Genomic DNA, 14,666 nt, shown 5'->3' on the forward strand with positions numbered 1-14,666 from the left:
CTGCCCCAATGCCCTCAGGAGGTCCCGAACTAATGAAGCCAGCAGAACCACATCATTTTGCAAAGAGCAGAGATGAGAGTTTGAGGATTCCAAACCAGACAATCTCCTCTCTCCTGCTGTGCACTGAGATCTTGTCTATGAAAATCATTAACAGAACTGGTGGCCATGGCAGAGGCCAACATGCATGTGGAACATGTTGGACTTTGTTTCAAAATGTGGACACAGCTCTCACTTTGGTCATATAGGGACTGGATGCATTATAGCAAAAATTCTGCCAACGACTTTCAGGTGACCAGCCTGATAATTAGCGTTCTAATAGGGAGGTCTTTTTAGAGTATCATGGAAGGGAGGAGTGTCCAAACCACATGGTTATCGACAGGGGTGCCTTAAGGGTCAGTACTTGCTCCCCTCTTTTTCTCAATATACAGCACCTCACTTTGTGCATCATCCACTCCCATGGCCTTTCCTATAGCTGCTATTCAGACTATCCATAACTTTTTCTATCCTTTCTACCAGATGGCAAAACTGTCTCAGCTAAGATCTCATCCTGCCTTGCTGATATTACTGATTGGAGAGGGAAGGAAGGTCATCCTGAGCTAAACCTGACAGAGCATGCAACACAGCTCCTAGCACATCCTCTTGTGATATTGTGCACTGACTACTTCAAGTCACTCAACTGTTCATCTCCCTACACTGGCTTCCAGTTACAACTTGCATCAACTTCAAAATTCTAATCATTACTTATAAAGCACCATCTAAAACTGCTCCTGTTTACAAACCACAAGCTTGACTCTTCTCCTCTGTTGTCCCCCAACTAGAATAAATTATGCAACTCCATTTGATCTGCAGAGTCCCTTTCTACTTTCAAGAGAATGCTAAAGACCCCACTCTTTACAGAACACAAGGCACTTAGCTAGACTCTTCACTGCTGGTTTTGTGCCCAGCTCTTCTTTTAGCAACCCAGCACTTGGTACTTTGGTCATTATTTGTTAGTGATGGTGATGATGAGAGGTCTCACGGTGATGTTTGGTTGTTTAAAGGCTACACACTATGTGCATAGCCTCGCAGCCTCCAGCACTGCATGGCAACACCTACGTCTGACTTGAGGCACTTTGTGGCTCTTTCTGGTGTTTGAACAAAAGCGTCTGTTAAATGACATTGTAACACTTACATTGTATTAGCCCATATTTTTCTCAGCCCAAATCAATGAAGACTCCCAGAGAAGACGCAAAATATCTTCAAGAGCCTTGACTAAGTCCAGCTAACCAGTTTGGATGAAGATTTGGATAACCATGACCTAGATGACCGAGAGCCTACACAGACATTTGATAAGCTTTTAGTTCAATTATGGAGACTGTTTCTGTCCCTTGACCCAGAAAGTTCATTACAATACATCCATAAATAAACAAAGTGTTGTTTTTTTTTAAGTAACACTACAAATACACGTGCAAGAAAAAAATCAGACAACGTAATTTTTCCTGTTAAATGTTAGAGCTTTGGAATAGTTATCTTTATTTCCTAATGATTTACTTACTAAAACCTAGCTGATGCATGATCTTTCCAGGACTTAAGGCCCCTGTGGAAAGCCATATACTTCCCAAAAGTTCCAAGAATTTAAAATTCCTTATACTTTTGGTCTAAAATCACCTGCTGATCTTCTCATATTAGAAAATCTACAATTTGTCAGAGCCATCTTTCCAGCGCCCTTGAATAAATCTTCCTAGGAAGGCCTGGAGTGTTTCACGCTGGAACACACCCTCCAGTGTAACTTTTGAAAAATGGGAATCACCATCCCAGTCTGACATTGCACAGGCAGTGGCCCAGACCTTATAAAACTAAAGAGGCAAATAGGCAAACTGGTCCCATGAGAGGTTCCAGACCAAGTGCAATTCAAAAGCCTAATGGGGCAGATGTGTTGGAGTGGAATTAAATAGGCACCTGGAGCCAGGCCTGAGGGAAGCTCACCAGTGGACACCTGGGCACTAATCCATGGGACCTAGACAGGCTAGAGTGTGACTTTTTCTGATTGTATAGTATTTTTCAAATGTACTCTTTTGGATTCTTAGTGTAATAACAGTTCAGGGTATTTGGGGAACATAATAGACAATATTAGACTCTAGATGTCTTTTAACACTACAACTGAATAGGTCAGCTGATACTTTGATCTATTATCATCAGAACGCAGCCATCACAGTCCAGTTTTGATTTCAAACACAATCCTGTGTCCTTGAAGTGCAAAAATTTTTAACACCTCCTCTTATCAGATCTTCTAGAGGAATAAATACAAATAATTATCTGTTTTAACAATAGTCCCCAAACATGTTACATGATGCATGGACATTATAGAAATGGGGTATGTGGAAATCCCTCATTATGCATTTTTTAAGCATATCACAACAGATGTTGCAACATTATATAAACTGGTTTGCAAGTCTGTTATCCACAAGTTCTTCTAATGCTGTTATTTTGCCTTCCTCTGGACACAACAAAATAGTTAAGCTACTTCCTTCAAATTTTGATCACACTGTCTACAATCTCTGGAGAAGTCTTGAAGACACATTTTAGAAAATGCTTGATTTTAACATTTTTAGTTTCTATCAATGATCATCATTCACAATATCAGATAAAACAGTGGTCTTTATTTCCACATCAGCAGCCCAATTACTTAAGCTACCATACATATTAAAACATAGTAGACTTAAAGAACAAGTAGCATGTATACCGGTGTTTACTGTATGTAAGAAATATAACAGAAATCACAATCAGTTTGAACACATTACAAGCTCACAAACAGTATGCACCTACAGACATGGCTTTTCTCTGTGCTTCTTTAACTCAAACTTTGTTTTATATGTTTTGCCACAAATTGGGCATGAGAAAGGCCGTTCCCCCGTGTGGACCATCATGTGGATTTTAAGTTTGCTGTTTAATCTAAAGGCCATGCCACAAACCTCACACACATGCGGCCTTGAGCTGCCATGTCTGGATCTCTGATGAGTGACCAAATGGGACTCCCTCTTGTAAGCCACACCACAGTCTTCACACTTAAACGGCCGATCCTCTCTGTGTGTCACAATGTGAATTTTGAGTTGAGCTGGAGTGGGCCAGCCTTTCCCACATGTGTCACAGAGGTAAGGCTCCTGCCCTGTGTGTTTATACAGATGATAATTGAGATAGGATTTTTGAAAGAATACTTTACCGCACACTGGGCATGGGAAACCATCTGTGTGCCTAACCATGTGGGCTTTCAGGGTCTTCCTTGAACCAAACTTTTTCCCACAATATGAGCAATCATTGGGTGGTGGTTCTCTGTGCTTTTTCTTGTGCAAAATCAGATCAGTGCATACAGTGAAGTTCTCCCCACATGTGTCACAGGTGAAGGGAGTTGTTTCTCGATGTTCTTTTTCATGCTGTTTCACTTCTTCCGGCCGTCTGAAACCTTGCTTACAAGTAGGGCATAGGAACAACTTTTTGTTTTTCTGGTGTCGAACCAATTCACACAATCTCAAAAAAGTTTTGTTGCACAAAGTACAGGGGTAGGGGCTTCTGACATCATGGGATTCAGAGTAATGCTGCTGCATGACCAAGATTGTCGAAAAGGTCTCCTCACACATGGTACACCTAAAGGTTCGGATTTTAACCTTGGAGCCTGCTGCATTGTCTGCAGTGGATGGAGCTGCAGTTTGGCAATTGTTTATTTCAGAACTTTTGTCAGCATGGCTCTCACTGGCCTTGTGAAAGGCAAAGAAGTCACATCCATCGATAACAATAACATCGTCTGCGTTGGTTAAGTTTTGGTTCTTGGACGCTGCTTCTGAACAGTTTTTTTGATGCTCATTATAACTTGTCTGATGAGCAAAACCCATGCCACATTCTGGACACGTCAGGGTTGGTGCACATGCACTTTTTTCTGTTTTTGGGATCTCATTTATTTCACCAGAAATCATAGTAACCTCTTGATTAATTTCACTTTCAGTGCTCATGGACCTATCCTTTAAATTCTGGTTTGAAGCTGTGCATTTAGCTTCGTGTGCTTTACAGCTTTTGTAGCTTTCAAACTCTTCTCCACAGTGAGAACAAAGGTGGGCACCTGGTTCATAGTGGCACTGCATGTGCCTCATCAAGTCAGTAGAAGAAGGAAATATTTCCCTGCAAATGGAGCATTGTCTGATGCGACTGCTTCTTTTACATGCCTGGTCTTGCAGTGAGTCTGTCGGTATAAATTCCAGTGGTTCTACATTTTGGGTTTCAAAGTGAAAAGATGTGTCGATGATATCAACAGACTGTGCTTCAGTGTGAAGAGCTGAGTTTGTGGAACTCTGTGGATTTGCCTCTTCTTTTTGTTTACTTCTGGTCGCACATATCCTCTGGTGTTCATCAAAGTTTTTCTGACAAGCAAAAACCTTGGCACAAACATGACAAACAAGACTGCAGTCATCATTGGGCAGCTCAGAGTTTTCAAAGCTCTTCTGATGTGCTGGGTTATGTGTTGTATCACTTGCAAACAATGATAGCTCAGCTTCATCACTTGAAGATTCATTCTCACTTGAAGTCCCTGGTTTAGGATGAAAACTGAATTTCTCACAAGAGCTACTTTGACTTGCAGAATCTGTTGGACTCATTGTTTTTGCAATGCAAGCACTCTGGGTAATCTTGTGCTTCTGTAGTTTAATACAGATTGGACTAAAATCTTTGACACCAACATGACTCTTGATATTCTTTGCTGATGATCTAAGACTAGTTTTCAAAGGATAAAGACACTTTTTGTCTATTCGGTCACGTCTGTTAGACTCAGTTTCATCAAAAGGTGGAACTGTTACTTCAACTGAAGCTACCTTCTCTTCATCTAAATCGTTGACACAGTCGTGTCCATCTTCCTCCACATTCATCTCAAATTCTGACCCATCTTCTTCCTGTTCATAAGTTAACTCACAGCTCAGTAAGTTATTTGTTCGCCAATCTTGAAAGTCGCAAATGGGTTCAGATCTGTCAAATGCATGACTGCTGTTGTCAACCAAATTTGGTAGGTCGTATGACAGGCTGGAAAGGATGCAATCATCATAAGAAGGTGACAATGCTGGAAAAAAGAGGAACAAAATAATTTCAGTAAATGAAATAACAAATAGATTTGTATTAATGATTCCTATAGGTCCTACCTTGTGGCACTGTGTGACCTTGTTGTTTCTGATGCTGAATCAGGGTTTTCAGGGGTTTGGACTGGTTCATGAAGTCAGCACACTCTTTTGTGACAGACGGGGAGAGACTGAGCCAGAGGGATGTCTTGATATGAAACAAAAAAATTCCAAAACAATTCCATAATGAAAACGGTGTTTGATTTTTCTGTATCGATGCTTTGTAAAAAAACAGCGCTTGCTCTCTCGACATGATTGCCCATTACTGCTCTTTCCTTCTCTGTGATTGGGTTTCAGCCCTAAAACATGTGTTACAATAAGATGTAATTACCTAACAAGTAAATGCTGACAAAGAAACTAATATACACTACATATAATAGAGGATATGCTGACCTACAGTTTTACTAACACACTACTACGTACAAGTGTGTAGAAGTTATTTTAAGCATTTTTGGCATGTAATTATTGCCTGCTAGGTACCCACTTGTTCAAAGTCGGGAACAGGCAGCAGCACCTGCAGGTTGAAGAGGAATTTCTTCATTAGAGCCTGTAGAGCCAAGTCATACTTTGGTCCAAACACGGTTGGGAAAATGTCCTAAAGAGGCAAAATAATAACATTTATTTTGTTCATTACAGTCATTCCACATTTCACAACTTAGCTTAAAGGCTGATTTGATGTATAGATCCTGGGGGTGAAAAAATACAAAGCCTCTAGCTGTTCAGCAAGAAGAAAAATAACCACCAGAAATAAATTCAAATACAATATAATAAAAGACAATGAATATTTCCCTTTTTACTCATCATAAATATATTTTCCACCTGACAACATAATTAACAGATAAAGTACCAGCCCACCCACCTGATAAAATACATCCCTCTGGCACTGATCTTCCATCAGTGTGTGAACAAGCCTCAGGAATTTTGTAAGTGAAGCTTTGACATCAGGATTAAAGGTCTTCAAGCACAAACAAGTAAAAAACAGTAAAGAAATACAAATGACAAATAAAAACAGCTGTGAAGATTCAACAAGAGATCAGACCTCTTTATCCTTGTTTGTGATGTAGGTGTTTAACTCATCCAGGTGGAGCTGAAAGGCCTGCTGGTTGGCAAATGTATCACCACGGCACAACTCTAGCACCACCTGTTGGCAAAGAAAGAGACAAAACCATCAAGACGAGGCTTGATATTTACCTCCGCCAAGGAGGTTATGTGATCAGCAGGGTTTGTTAGTTAGTTTGTTAGCAACATAACTCAAAAAGTCATGGACAGATTTTGACGAAATTTCAGGAAATGTCAGGAATGGCATAAGGAAGAACTTAGTAGATTTTGAGAGTTATCCGGATCACCGTCTGGATCCAGGAATTTTTTAAAGGATTCTGTACTATTGGGAGATAAGGCTAATGGCGGAGGTCAGCACTCTCCGAGTGTTTTTCTAGTTTAAATAGTCTTCCCGTAGAAAAAAATTGGCAAAACATCTAGAAACTATTACAAAAGTAGGATTGTAAATACATTTTTGATGTAGGGTAGTCACAGATTCATTACAACAGTGTAAGGATAATATCTGTCTGGATAAAGAATTTTGAACAAAGCACTGGTGCCACTTACTTTGATTTTCTTTTTTCTGGTTCCATGTCGATGCACATGAACGCAATATCATCGTGCAAAACAATTAACCAAATGTCTGGCACAATAAGGCTGAACAGTGTGGGAAAATAATCTAATTGCAATGTTTTTTCGAATAAGGAAATTTTTATTTAATGTGATTATTTTTAAGTTCCTCATTTAATGTATAAAAAAACACAAGTAAAAAAAAATGTAACATATTAGGTAGATTAAACTAGGGCTGTATAATTTTGAAAAACAGCTGTGATTATTTTGACTCTTTGCATTTTGATATGAATTTTGTATTGAAGGGAATTATCTTTTTAATGTCATCCTTATTTTATAAGAGGAAAACATCTACAAAAACAAGGAACTTTGTTTTTTTTCCAGAAACTATTCAAGGGCTCATTCTAATGCAGACACTGCCCATCTATCCCTTTTTACTTGTATTTCTAAAGCCTGCATTAACTCGTTGCAATTTTCAAGCCACTGTTTTGTTTACTTTATATGTTAATTAATAATATGCACAAAAATATCATGTAAAAAATAGATACAGTGGTAAAAAAATATATAGCATAATGGGGACCCACTGAAATGCAGAAATGTTATCTGTTGTTTGCTCAGGACTCCTTCAATTATGTTTTACTCCAGTCTAAAATAGCGTGAGCATCACAGAGAAAATAGTCCAAATCCTTTCTGATTAGAAAATTAAAAAATATATTATTTCTTATGAAAAGGCATTTTCAGCCTCTGAAAGTAAAGCTTATTTAATCACTCCAATACAGTTTGAAGTGTGATACTCTCCTCCATACCCTCAAACTTTTGTTAGGGTAATTACCTGTCAACTTTTGTTTCAGTATGAATTTGAGGTCTTCATTTTTAAAAGTGATTATTATTAAGGAAAGTGTGTCATAATTACCTATTTCTGCTGTATATTTTGCAGTTTTACAGGACACTGTGTATAGTTTTCTTACCTTTGCTCGAAGTCCAATGACTAGTTGGACTCTCTCTGTGTCAGTGAGCAGCTCAGGGGCTGTTTCCAGCACTGTGCTAATAAACTCCTCCAGCAGACCGAAGTACATCACAGCTCCCTGCTTCACTATCTCTAACAGAGCTGCAGACACCAGCTGCAGAGGGGGGACGATGAGGCGGAGAGAAGAGAGGGGAGGGAAACCTGGAGGCAAATTTCAGACTTATATAAACAACGCAACGGTATAAAAACGGCAGTTTAACGGTTGAGTGAAAATACACGGGAGGTAATGGCAATGCTACAGTATTCCACAGCGTCTCTGTTAATTTCGGTTCGCAACATCGTTTTACAACGCTGTCTTTTTCTAGGCATTAAATAAATGCGGACTTCATGAAAATAATGTTTGGAAACTCACCACTATCCGTTATTATCTCCTGCATTTTGGTGATGTGCACTTCATGCTAACATCGCAGCCTTCTCCTTTTTTCATTGACGGGCAAAATCTAGCGGCACGGAGCATTAGCGCCACCTACAGTGTCGGAGTGTGGGGAGAAGCTGACCTGGTTCCAGAAACTGTAGAAAGAATGGTTCCTTTTGATTTTAGATATTTATTAAGAGGAGCACAATGACGAAGACAGGGTAAGAATAAACGGTGTTGACTTTGTAACATTACATAAAAAGATTTAACTCAGTTTAACAGCTTTATAACCTTTTTGTTGTCAAATGTGTAAAGAAACCAGGAAAAACATCTGTCTTGTTAAAAGTGTCACAGAAATTCAATTGGGGATAACAGGAAATAACTCATTATATGATCTTGTGGTCTTATTATAGCAGTATTCTTACTTTTGTTGTACACAAATTTTTTTACATCTTTCAAGAAAAAACAATGCAGAGATGCAGTGGCAAAATGGTGTAGCCTATAATTGTATCAAGCTCACTGCATTTAACATCCATTTCTGCAAACCTGGAAGTCACTATATTACACTGATAAGAAAATATTTATGCATACATTTGAAATGTACTTCTCTGATATTATTTGACACACAGAATTGTGAGAAGCATAACCAAGCTTCTTCCAGTTTATATTTTCAAACTGTGAATTCCAAAATGTTTTTCCTTTGGATGAAATGTTATTACGGATTTGAAGTTCTCTTCTTTATTAAGTGCATTCTTATCTGTTAGTTGATATAAAATTAGCTGTCACAAAATGTCACAACCACTAGATGGCCATATTTAACATGAAATCAGCTTTGCAGCTCTGTAGTAGAGTGGACTCTTCTACAGGTCCAGTGCATCAATTCCTGTATTTTGTTCCAAATACATTATCTGAGGTAGATTGTGTTTTTTCCATAACTTTTGTCTTTTATTTGGAAAAAAAAAATCTGAAATATCACTGACATTCCTTATGGACTATTGTCTTATGTTAACAGTTATTAATGAAAGCATTTGCTTTGCATCAAAATCTAAGCATACCATAAAGTATACTTCAGTCAAATCATGTCTCTATCTGCAGAAATGGCCTGTAGTAATAATTGCATATAAGTGCTTAATACAGACCTCGTTTCATTGGTTACCAATACATTTATTTTGATGAAGCATTCAAAAAGATTGAATACGTTATTTGACTGCAGAAAAGAGATGACAGGATATGGGGTAGATACATGGAGCTGTTATTGTTGCAAAGCTACTGGTACTGTTAAACTAGATCCACAAATGTGTACGTAGATCTTTACAAAGATCCACCAATGTGTAAACTGATCAACAAAGTTGCTTCTGCTATGCTGTACATGTTCCTATTTTGTCTGACAATACTACACCAGGAAGAGGCCTCAGCAGAGCTGAGCTTTTATAAAAGTGTCACTTGTACACCCGTGGCTGTCTGCTGGGGAACACGTTCCACCTCTCCTCCTTCATATTCATGGTGATTAAAAGCAGGTGCCAGTCAAAACTGCAGGTGAAGAATGATCTGTACCTTTTTCTTTCTACAGTGTATCCTCACATCAGTCACATATGTGCGTTCAAAAATGCAGACCCAAGGGTCCAACTAAAGTAGAGGTGAGCATAAAAATATGCAGCATTGGCAATTAGTTCATTGTTAAAGGCACATTACATTGTCATTGATGAAGCAAAAGTGAAGCACAGTGAGAGCTTCAAATATATACTCTCAGTAACGCACACATACAGAGCACTGTACTGCATGCCAGCCACTAACTCTAATGCCATCACAGCACTGTGACAGTCTGGTCCCTCTATCATGCCTCTGTCACGTTAAAGTGGACATATTATGCAAAAAACACTTTTTCAGGCTTTATTAACAAAAATATGTGCCCCTGGCCTGCCCACAATTCCCTCAAGTACCAGTCCCCCCCACCTTTCAGAAAATGCGTGCTGAAACATGCCGTTCTCAGATTTTCCCTTCATGATGTCATGCAGGAAGTAAGCCCCGCCCCCAGGTGTGGTTGACCCTCCCTGCTCAGAAGAAAGTGGGGAAGCATTCCTCTCCTGATCCTCCTCTCAGGTGGCAGCTAAAAGGAGGACCAGGAGAGCCACATCCATCGTGCAGCATCCATTTCCTGAAAGGGGCATGGTCAGGGGCGGAGTCAGATAGCTAGGTAATATTTAAAGCCACAGAAAAAGAAACAGCTTGTTCTGAGCAGGGCTGAAACAGAGGAAATATTGCTATCATCACATTTCAGAAAAGGCTTTATTTCAACAGTCTATGAATCTGGACCAATTATAGTCTCTACAAATGACAATCATTCCCAATATGAGATTAAAAAAGCGCTCTTTTCACATCAGCAGCTCAATGACTTACACCACCATACATAATAAAATACAGTTGGCTGAAAGAACAAGCTCCAAAATACAGGTAGCATATGAATAATTCAATTTTTAATAGTTTAAGGAATACATGTGCCTACAGACATGGCTTTTCTCTGTGTTTCTTTAAATGAACCTTCCTCTTAAACGTTTTTCCACAAATTCGACACGAGAAGGGTCGTTCCCTCGAGTGGCTCGAAATATGTTTTTTCAATTCACTGTTTATCCTAAAAGCCATGCTGCAAACCTCGCACACAAACGGCCTTGAGCTGCCATGTCTGGATCTCTGGTGAGAGACCAAGTGGGACTCCCGCTTGTAAGTCACACCACAGTCTTCACACTTAAACGGCCGATCCTCTCTGTGTGTAACAATGTGAATTTTGAGCTGAGCTGGAGTGGGCCAGCCTTTCCCACACTTGTCACAGAGGTAAGGCTCCTGCCCTGTGTGTTTATACAGATGATAGTTCAGGACTGTTTTTTTATAGAATATTTTGCCGCACACAGGGCAAGGGAAACCATCCGTGTGCCTTACCATGTGGGCTTTCAGGCCAGTTATTGAACTAAACTGTTTTCCACAGTGTGAACAAATATTGGGGGCCCGTTCTCTGTGCTTTTTCTGGTGCAAAATCAAATGAGCGCGAAATCTGAAGTTTTTCCCGCATGTGTCGCAGATAAAAGGGATTGTTTCTCCGTGAGCCTTCTCGTGGTTTTTCAAGTCTCCTAGCTGTCGAAAACCTTTCTTACAGGTAGGGCACAAGTACAACTTTTTGTTTTGCTGGTGTCGAACCAATTCACACAATCTCACAAAAGTTGTCTTACACAGAGTACAGGGATAGGGGGTTCTGATATCATGTGAATCAGAGTAATGCTGTTGCAAGTCCAGAATTGTTGAGAAGTTCTTCTCACACATGCCACACTGAAAGGTTTGGCTTTTATCCTTAGAGAGCTCGACATTGTCTGAAGTGGTTGGAGTTGTTATAGAACTTTTGTCAGCATGGCTCTCATTGGTCTTGTCAAGTGAAAATAAGTCACAACCATTAACAATTACATACTTAGTCTTGTTGGTCTTTTTCCTTTGGGAAGCTGCTTCTGAACAGGTTTTTTGGTGGTCCTCATAACTTGTGTGATGAGCAAAAACCTGGTCACGTTCTGGACACGTCCCGGTTGATTCACATGTACTTTCCAGTTTTTTTTGGCTCTGACTTATTTCACTGGATGCAATTTTAATGTCTTGATTCCTTTTATATGTCTTAGATTTGTCCTTTGAATGCTGGTCTGAAGCTATGCATTTATCCTCTTCATGTATTATACAGTCTTCATAGCTGTCAAAGTCTTGCCCGCAGAAACAACAAAGGTAAGGACCCAAAGACCTAGTGATAAAATCAACAGATTGAGGTTCAGTGTGAAGAGCTGAGCTTGTGGAACTCTGTGGATTTGCCTCTTCTTTTTGTTTACTTCTGGTCGCACATATCCTCTGGTGTTCATCAAAGTTTTTCTGACAAGCAAAAACCTTGGCACAAACATGACAAACAAGACTGCAGTCATCATTGGGCGATGATCGCTCAGCTTCATCACTAGAAGATCCATTCTCACTAAAAGTCCTTGGTTTAGGATGGAAATTCGATTTCTCACAAGAGGTACTTTGACCTGCAGAATCCGTCTGACTTGTGCTTTTAGTAATGCAAGTACCCTGGGTAATCTTGTGCCCCTTTAATTTGCTGTGAGATTTAAAATCTCTGACTGCAACAAGGCTCTTGAATTTCTTTGCTTGTGTTCTTTGACCAGTTTTCAAACTGTGAAGATACTTTTTGTCCATATGGTCATCATCGCTAGATGACAGACTAGACTCAGTTTCATCAAACGATGGAACTGTTACTTCAACCGAAGCCACATCCTCTTCATCGAAATCATCCTCACAGTGCTGTCCCTGTTCTTCCATATTCTTCTGACACGTTTTCTCCTTGATCTTTATTGTCTCACAGCTTTGTAAGATTTTTGTCTACCAATCTTGCAAGTCACATATGGGTTCAAATCTGTTGAGTGCATCACCTTTGTCGCTGTCCAAATATGATAGGTTGTATGACAGGCTGGAAAAAATGCAGTCATCACAAACAGGTGTTTATGCTGGGAAAAAAGACAAACAAAACAAGAAAATATTATCACTTAATGACATAACATATCTAAATATGTAAATGATTCCTGCAGTTTATACCTTGTAGTACAGTGTGCCCATGCTGTATGTGGGATTTCAGTGGTTTTGACTGATCATAGTCAGCAGTCTCTAATGACAGAAAGGGAGACATAACCTTTAATAAAATAATCTCAGAGAGATCAGCAAAAAAAAAAAAAAAAAAAAAACGTGAATTACAGGGGATTTTACATGCAGGCAGTAAGCCTGCTGAATATATTTCTCTTCATTCATTTACATTCATAAACGATATTCCGCATCATCTCAGTTCCTTTAAGCCTTTAACGTTCACTAAAACTGTTCATTTCCAACGCTACTTTCATTTTATGCATTTAAAAGATGCACTAAATATGAATAAATAAACATTATGTTTTAGAGGGCTAAGCACTCACCATGGTCCGTCAATAGCGCCTGCATTTTGTTGTTATCCACATCTGAGCAAACATCACCGCCACAGGGAACCGTCTGTATTCGGGAAATGGTACTAGGGAAATGACTTCTTCTACTTATAATGGCGGGTGGTGATTGGCGTCTAAAGAGCTTTACTGCCATCTACTGTTTGAGTAATAGTCAGTGCACTCAAGCCGCAGTTAATAACATTTTAATGAAAACATTTTTTGGTTGTCTGTAGAGCAGCGGTTCACAAACTTTTTTCTGTCGGGCCCCCCTTTGGCAGGTGAAAATATTTTCAGTGCCCCTCACCTTACATATCAACATGTAAAAACATGTAGTTTTACGACTAACACACTGTCTTTCACAATGTTTGCAAACGTGTTTTTTCTTCTAGAATTTATCACAACATAAAACAAAAAATGAGTTTTGAAACTCTGAAGAGAGCTCCCTGAAATAAAAACTTGATGAGTATCTTTAACATATTTTTTTTTTTTTGTTTTTGTTTTTTTTTGTCTTAATTGAGGCAACACTAGAAAAACCTGTCTCACACTGGTAGGATGTTGCAAAAGAAAAAATTGTGGCCAAGGCTCTCAAGCCTATCAGTGGATGCTGTACTAATTTTCCACTCCAATCCAAAATGCAGAAAATGTCTTGGACTTGAACTGCAATAAAAGTCATCAAGTGAATGTTGCTTGGGCTTGCCTTGCTGCACCCCCCATCATGACCCTGCGCCAGGGTGGGGGTATGGCCCACTTTGGGAACCACTGCTATAGTTTAGTCAAATGTGTTAACCTAGGGATCAGTAGAAGTATTCATAAGAATGTTTTAGTATGCATTTGGAATTTAAATGCTAAATCCAGATCCCATTTAAATGGTTTTCAAGATTTTTCTTTTGCTGTGGTGTTTGAACAGATTGAATTGTTATCATTTTACTGAAGATGGTTACAGCGAAAAGATGACAAGAAATTAGTGGAGAGCAAGAGTGTAGGGGCAATTTGTCAGCAAAAAAAAGTTTCAACAAAAGGGACTAACTTTAACAAACAGCCACGATGCACCATTTCAGTAGGGTTGTACGCAGGCAATAAGAAAGTTTAATTTCCACTCAGGATTCAACATTTTTGTCATTTACTCAGCTCAAACAAAATTAACAAACATTTCATGCCACCTGTCATTGTCCAGGTAAAAAAACCTGTATCCCCTTCCTGGTGCATGAACCCCAATGACATACCTACTACCTATTATGGGAATCCTGTCAGATCACTGCCTGGCACAGTGCCTATTGCCCCCTAACTCATTATGCAACAATAATCTGGTAAAGCCCACTTGGCTTTCATGTGGAGTTTTTTGCAAACTCTAAGCAGGCTTTCATGTGTTTTGCACTGAGGAGCGGCTTCTGTCTAGCCACTCTGCCATTAAACCCAGAATTTTAAACAACTGTAGTATCAGGCTGCAACATAAACCTGAATAAACTGAAGGGGATCTGAATGTATTCTGAAACCACTGTATACAACCACAAAAATAAAATACAACCAATGTGTAAAATTTAGGTAAAAACATAATA

General features: G+C 39.2%; 3 protein-coding genes across 4 annotated transcripts in view; 1 reads left to right on the forward strand and 2 right to left on the reverse strand.

Annotated features, from left to right (window-relative positions):
• LOC121519983 (phosphatase and actin regulator 1-like) overlaps positions 1 to 14,666 on the forward strand; it is a 127,965-nt gene that overhangs the window by 14,971 nt on the left and 98,328 nt on the right. The window lies entirely within an intron of this gene.
• LOC121519980 (zinc finger protein 184-like) lies at positions 2,639 to 8,211 on the reverse strand. Of its 2 annotated transcripts, XM_041803134.1 has the most exons (7): positions 8,120 to 8,211; positions 7,709 to 7,908; positions 6,172 to 6,273; positions 5,992 to 6,087; positions 5,617 to 5,727; positions 5,157 to 5,280; positions 2,639 to 5,077 (listed from the first exon to the last, which is right to left on the reverse strand). In XM_041803134.1, the coding sequence occupies exons 1-7, from the start codon at positions 8,142 to 8,144 to the stop codon at positions 2,802 to 2,804; spliced, it is 2,934 nt and encodes a 977-aa protein (XP_041659068.1). In that variant the 5' UTR covers positions 8,145 to 8,211; the 3' UTR covers positions 2,639 to 2,801. The 2 variants fall into 2 exon arrangements, with proteins under 2 accessions (XP_041659068.1, XP_041659069.1); XM_041803135.1 differs by lacking the exon at positions 5,992 to 6,087.
• LOC121519982 (zinc finger protein 660-like) lies at positions 10,434 to 13,185 on the reverse strand. The gene is made up of 3 exons (XM_041803141.1): positions 13,105 to 13,185; positions 12,737 to 12,805; positions 10,434 to 12,648 (listed from the first exon to the last, which is right to left on the reverse strand). Exon 3 carries the CDS (start codon positions 12,461 to 12,463, stop codon positions 10,622 to 10,624), a length of 1,842 nt encoding a protein of 613 aa, XP_041659075.1. The 5' UTR covers positions 12,464 to 12,648; positions 12,737 to 12,805; positions 13,105 to 13,185; the 3' UTR covers positions 10,434 to 10,621.

Source organism: Cheilinus undulatus, linkage group 13 (assembly GCF_018320785.1).
Source record: "Cheilinus undulatus linkage group 13, ASM1832078v1, whole genome shotgun sequence".
NCBI classification, from domain to species: Eukaryota; Metazoa; Chordata; class Actinopteri; order Labriformes; family Labridae; genus Cheilinus; species Cheilinus undulatus.

What these genes read in the sequence shown, in the direction of transcription:
- LOC121519980 (XM_041803134.1), bottom strand. Translation starts at nt 8,144, where the DNA reads ATGCAGGAGATAATAACGGATAGTG. An exon ending in CTGTTCCCGACTTTGAACAA is followed by an intron (nt 5,281 to 5,616) that starts GTGGGTACCTAG and finishes TTTCATATCAAG; the next exon opens with ACATCCCTCTGGCTCAGTCT. An exon ending in AGGTCACACAGTGCCACAAG is followed by an intron (nt 5,078 to 5,156) that starts GTAGGACCTATA and finishes TCTTTTTTCCAG; the next exon opens with CATTGTCACCTTCTTATGAT.
- LOC121519982 (XM_041803141.1), bottom strand. Translation starts at nt 12,463, where the DNA reads ATGGAAGAACAGGGACAGCACTGTGAGGATGATTTCGATGAAGAGGAT.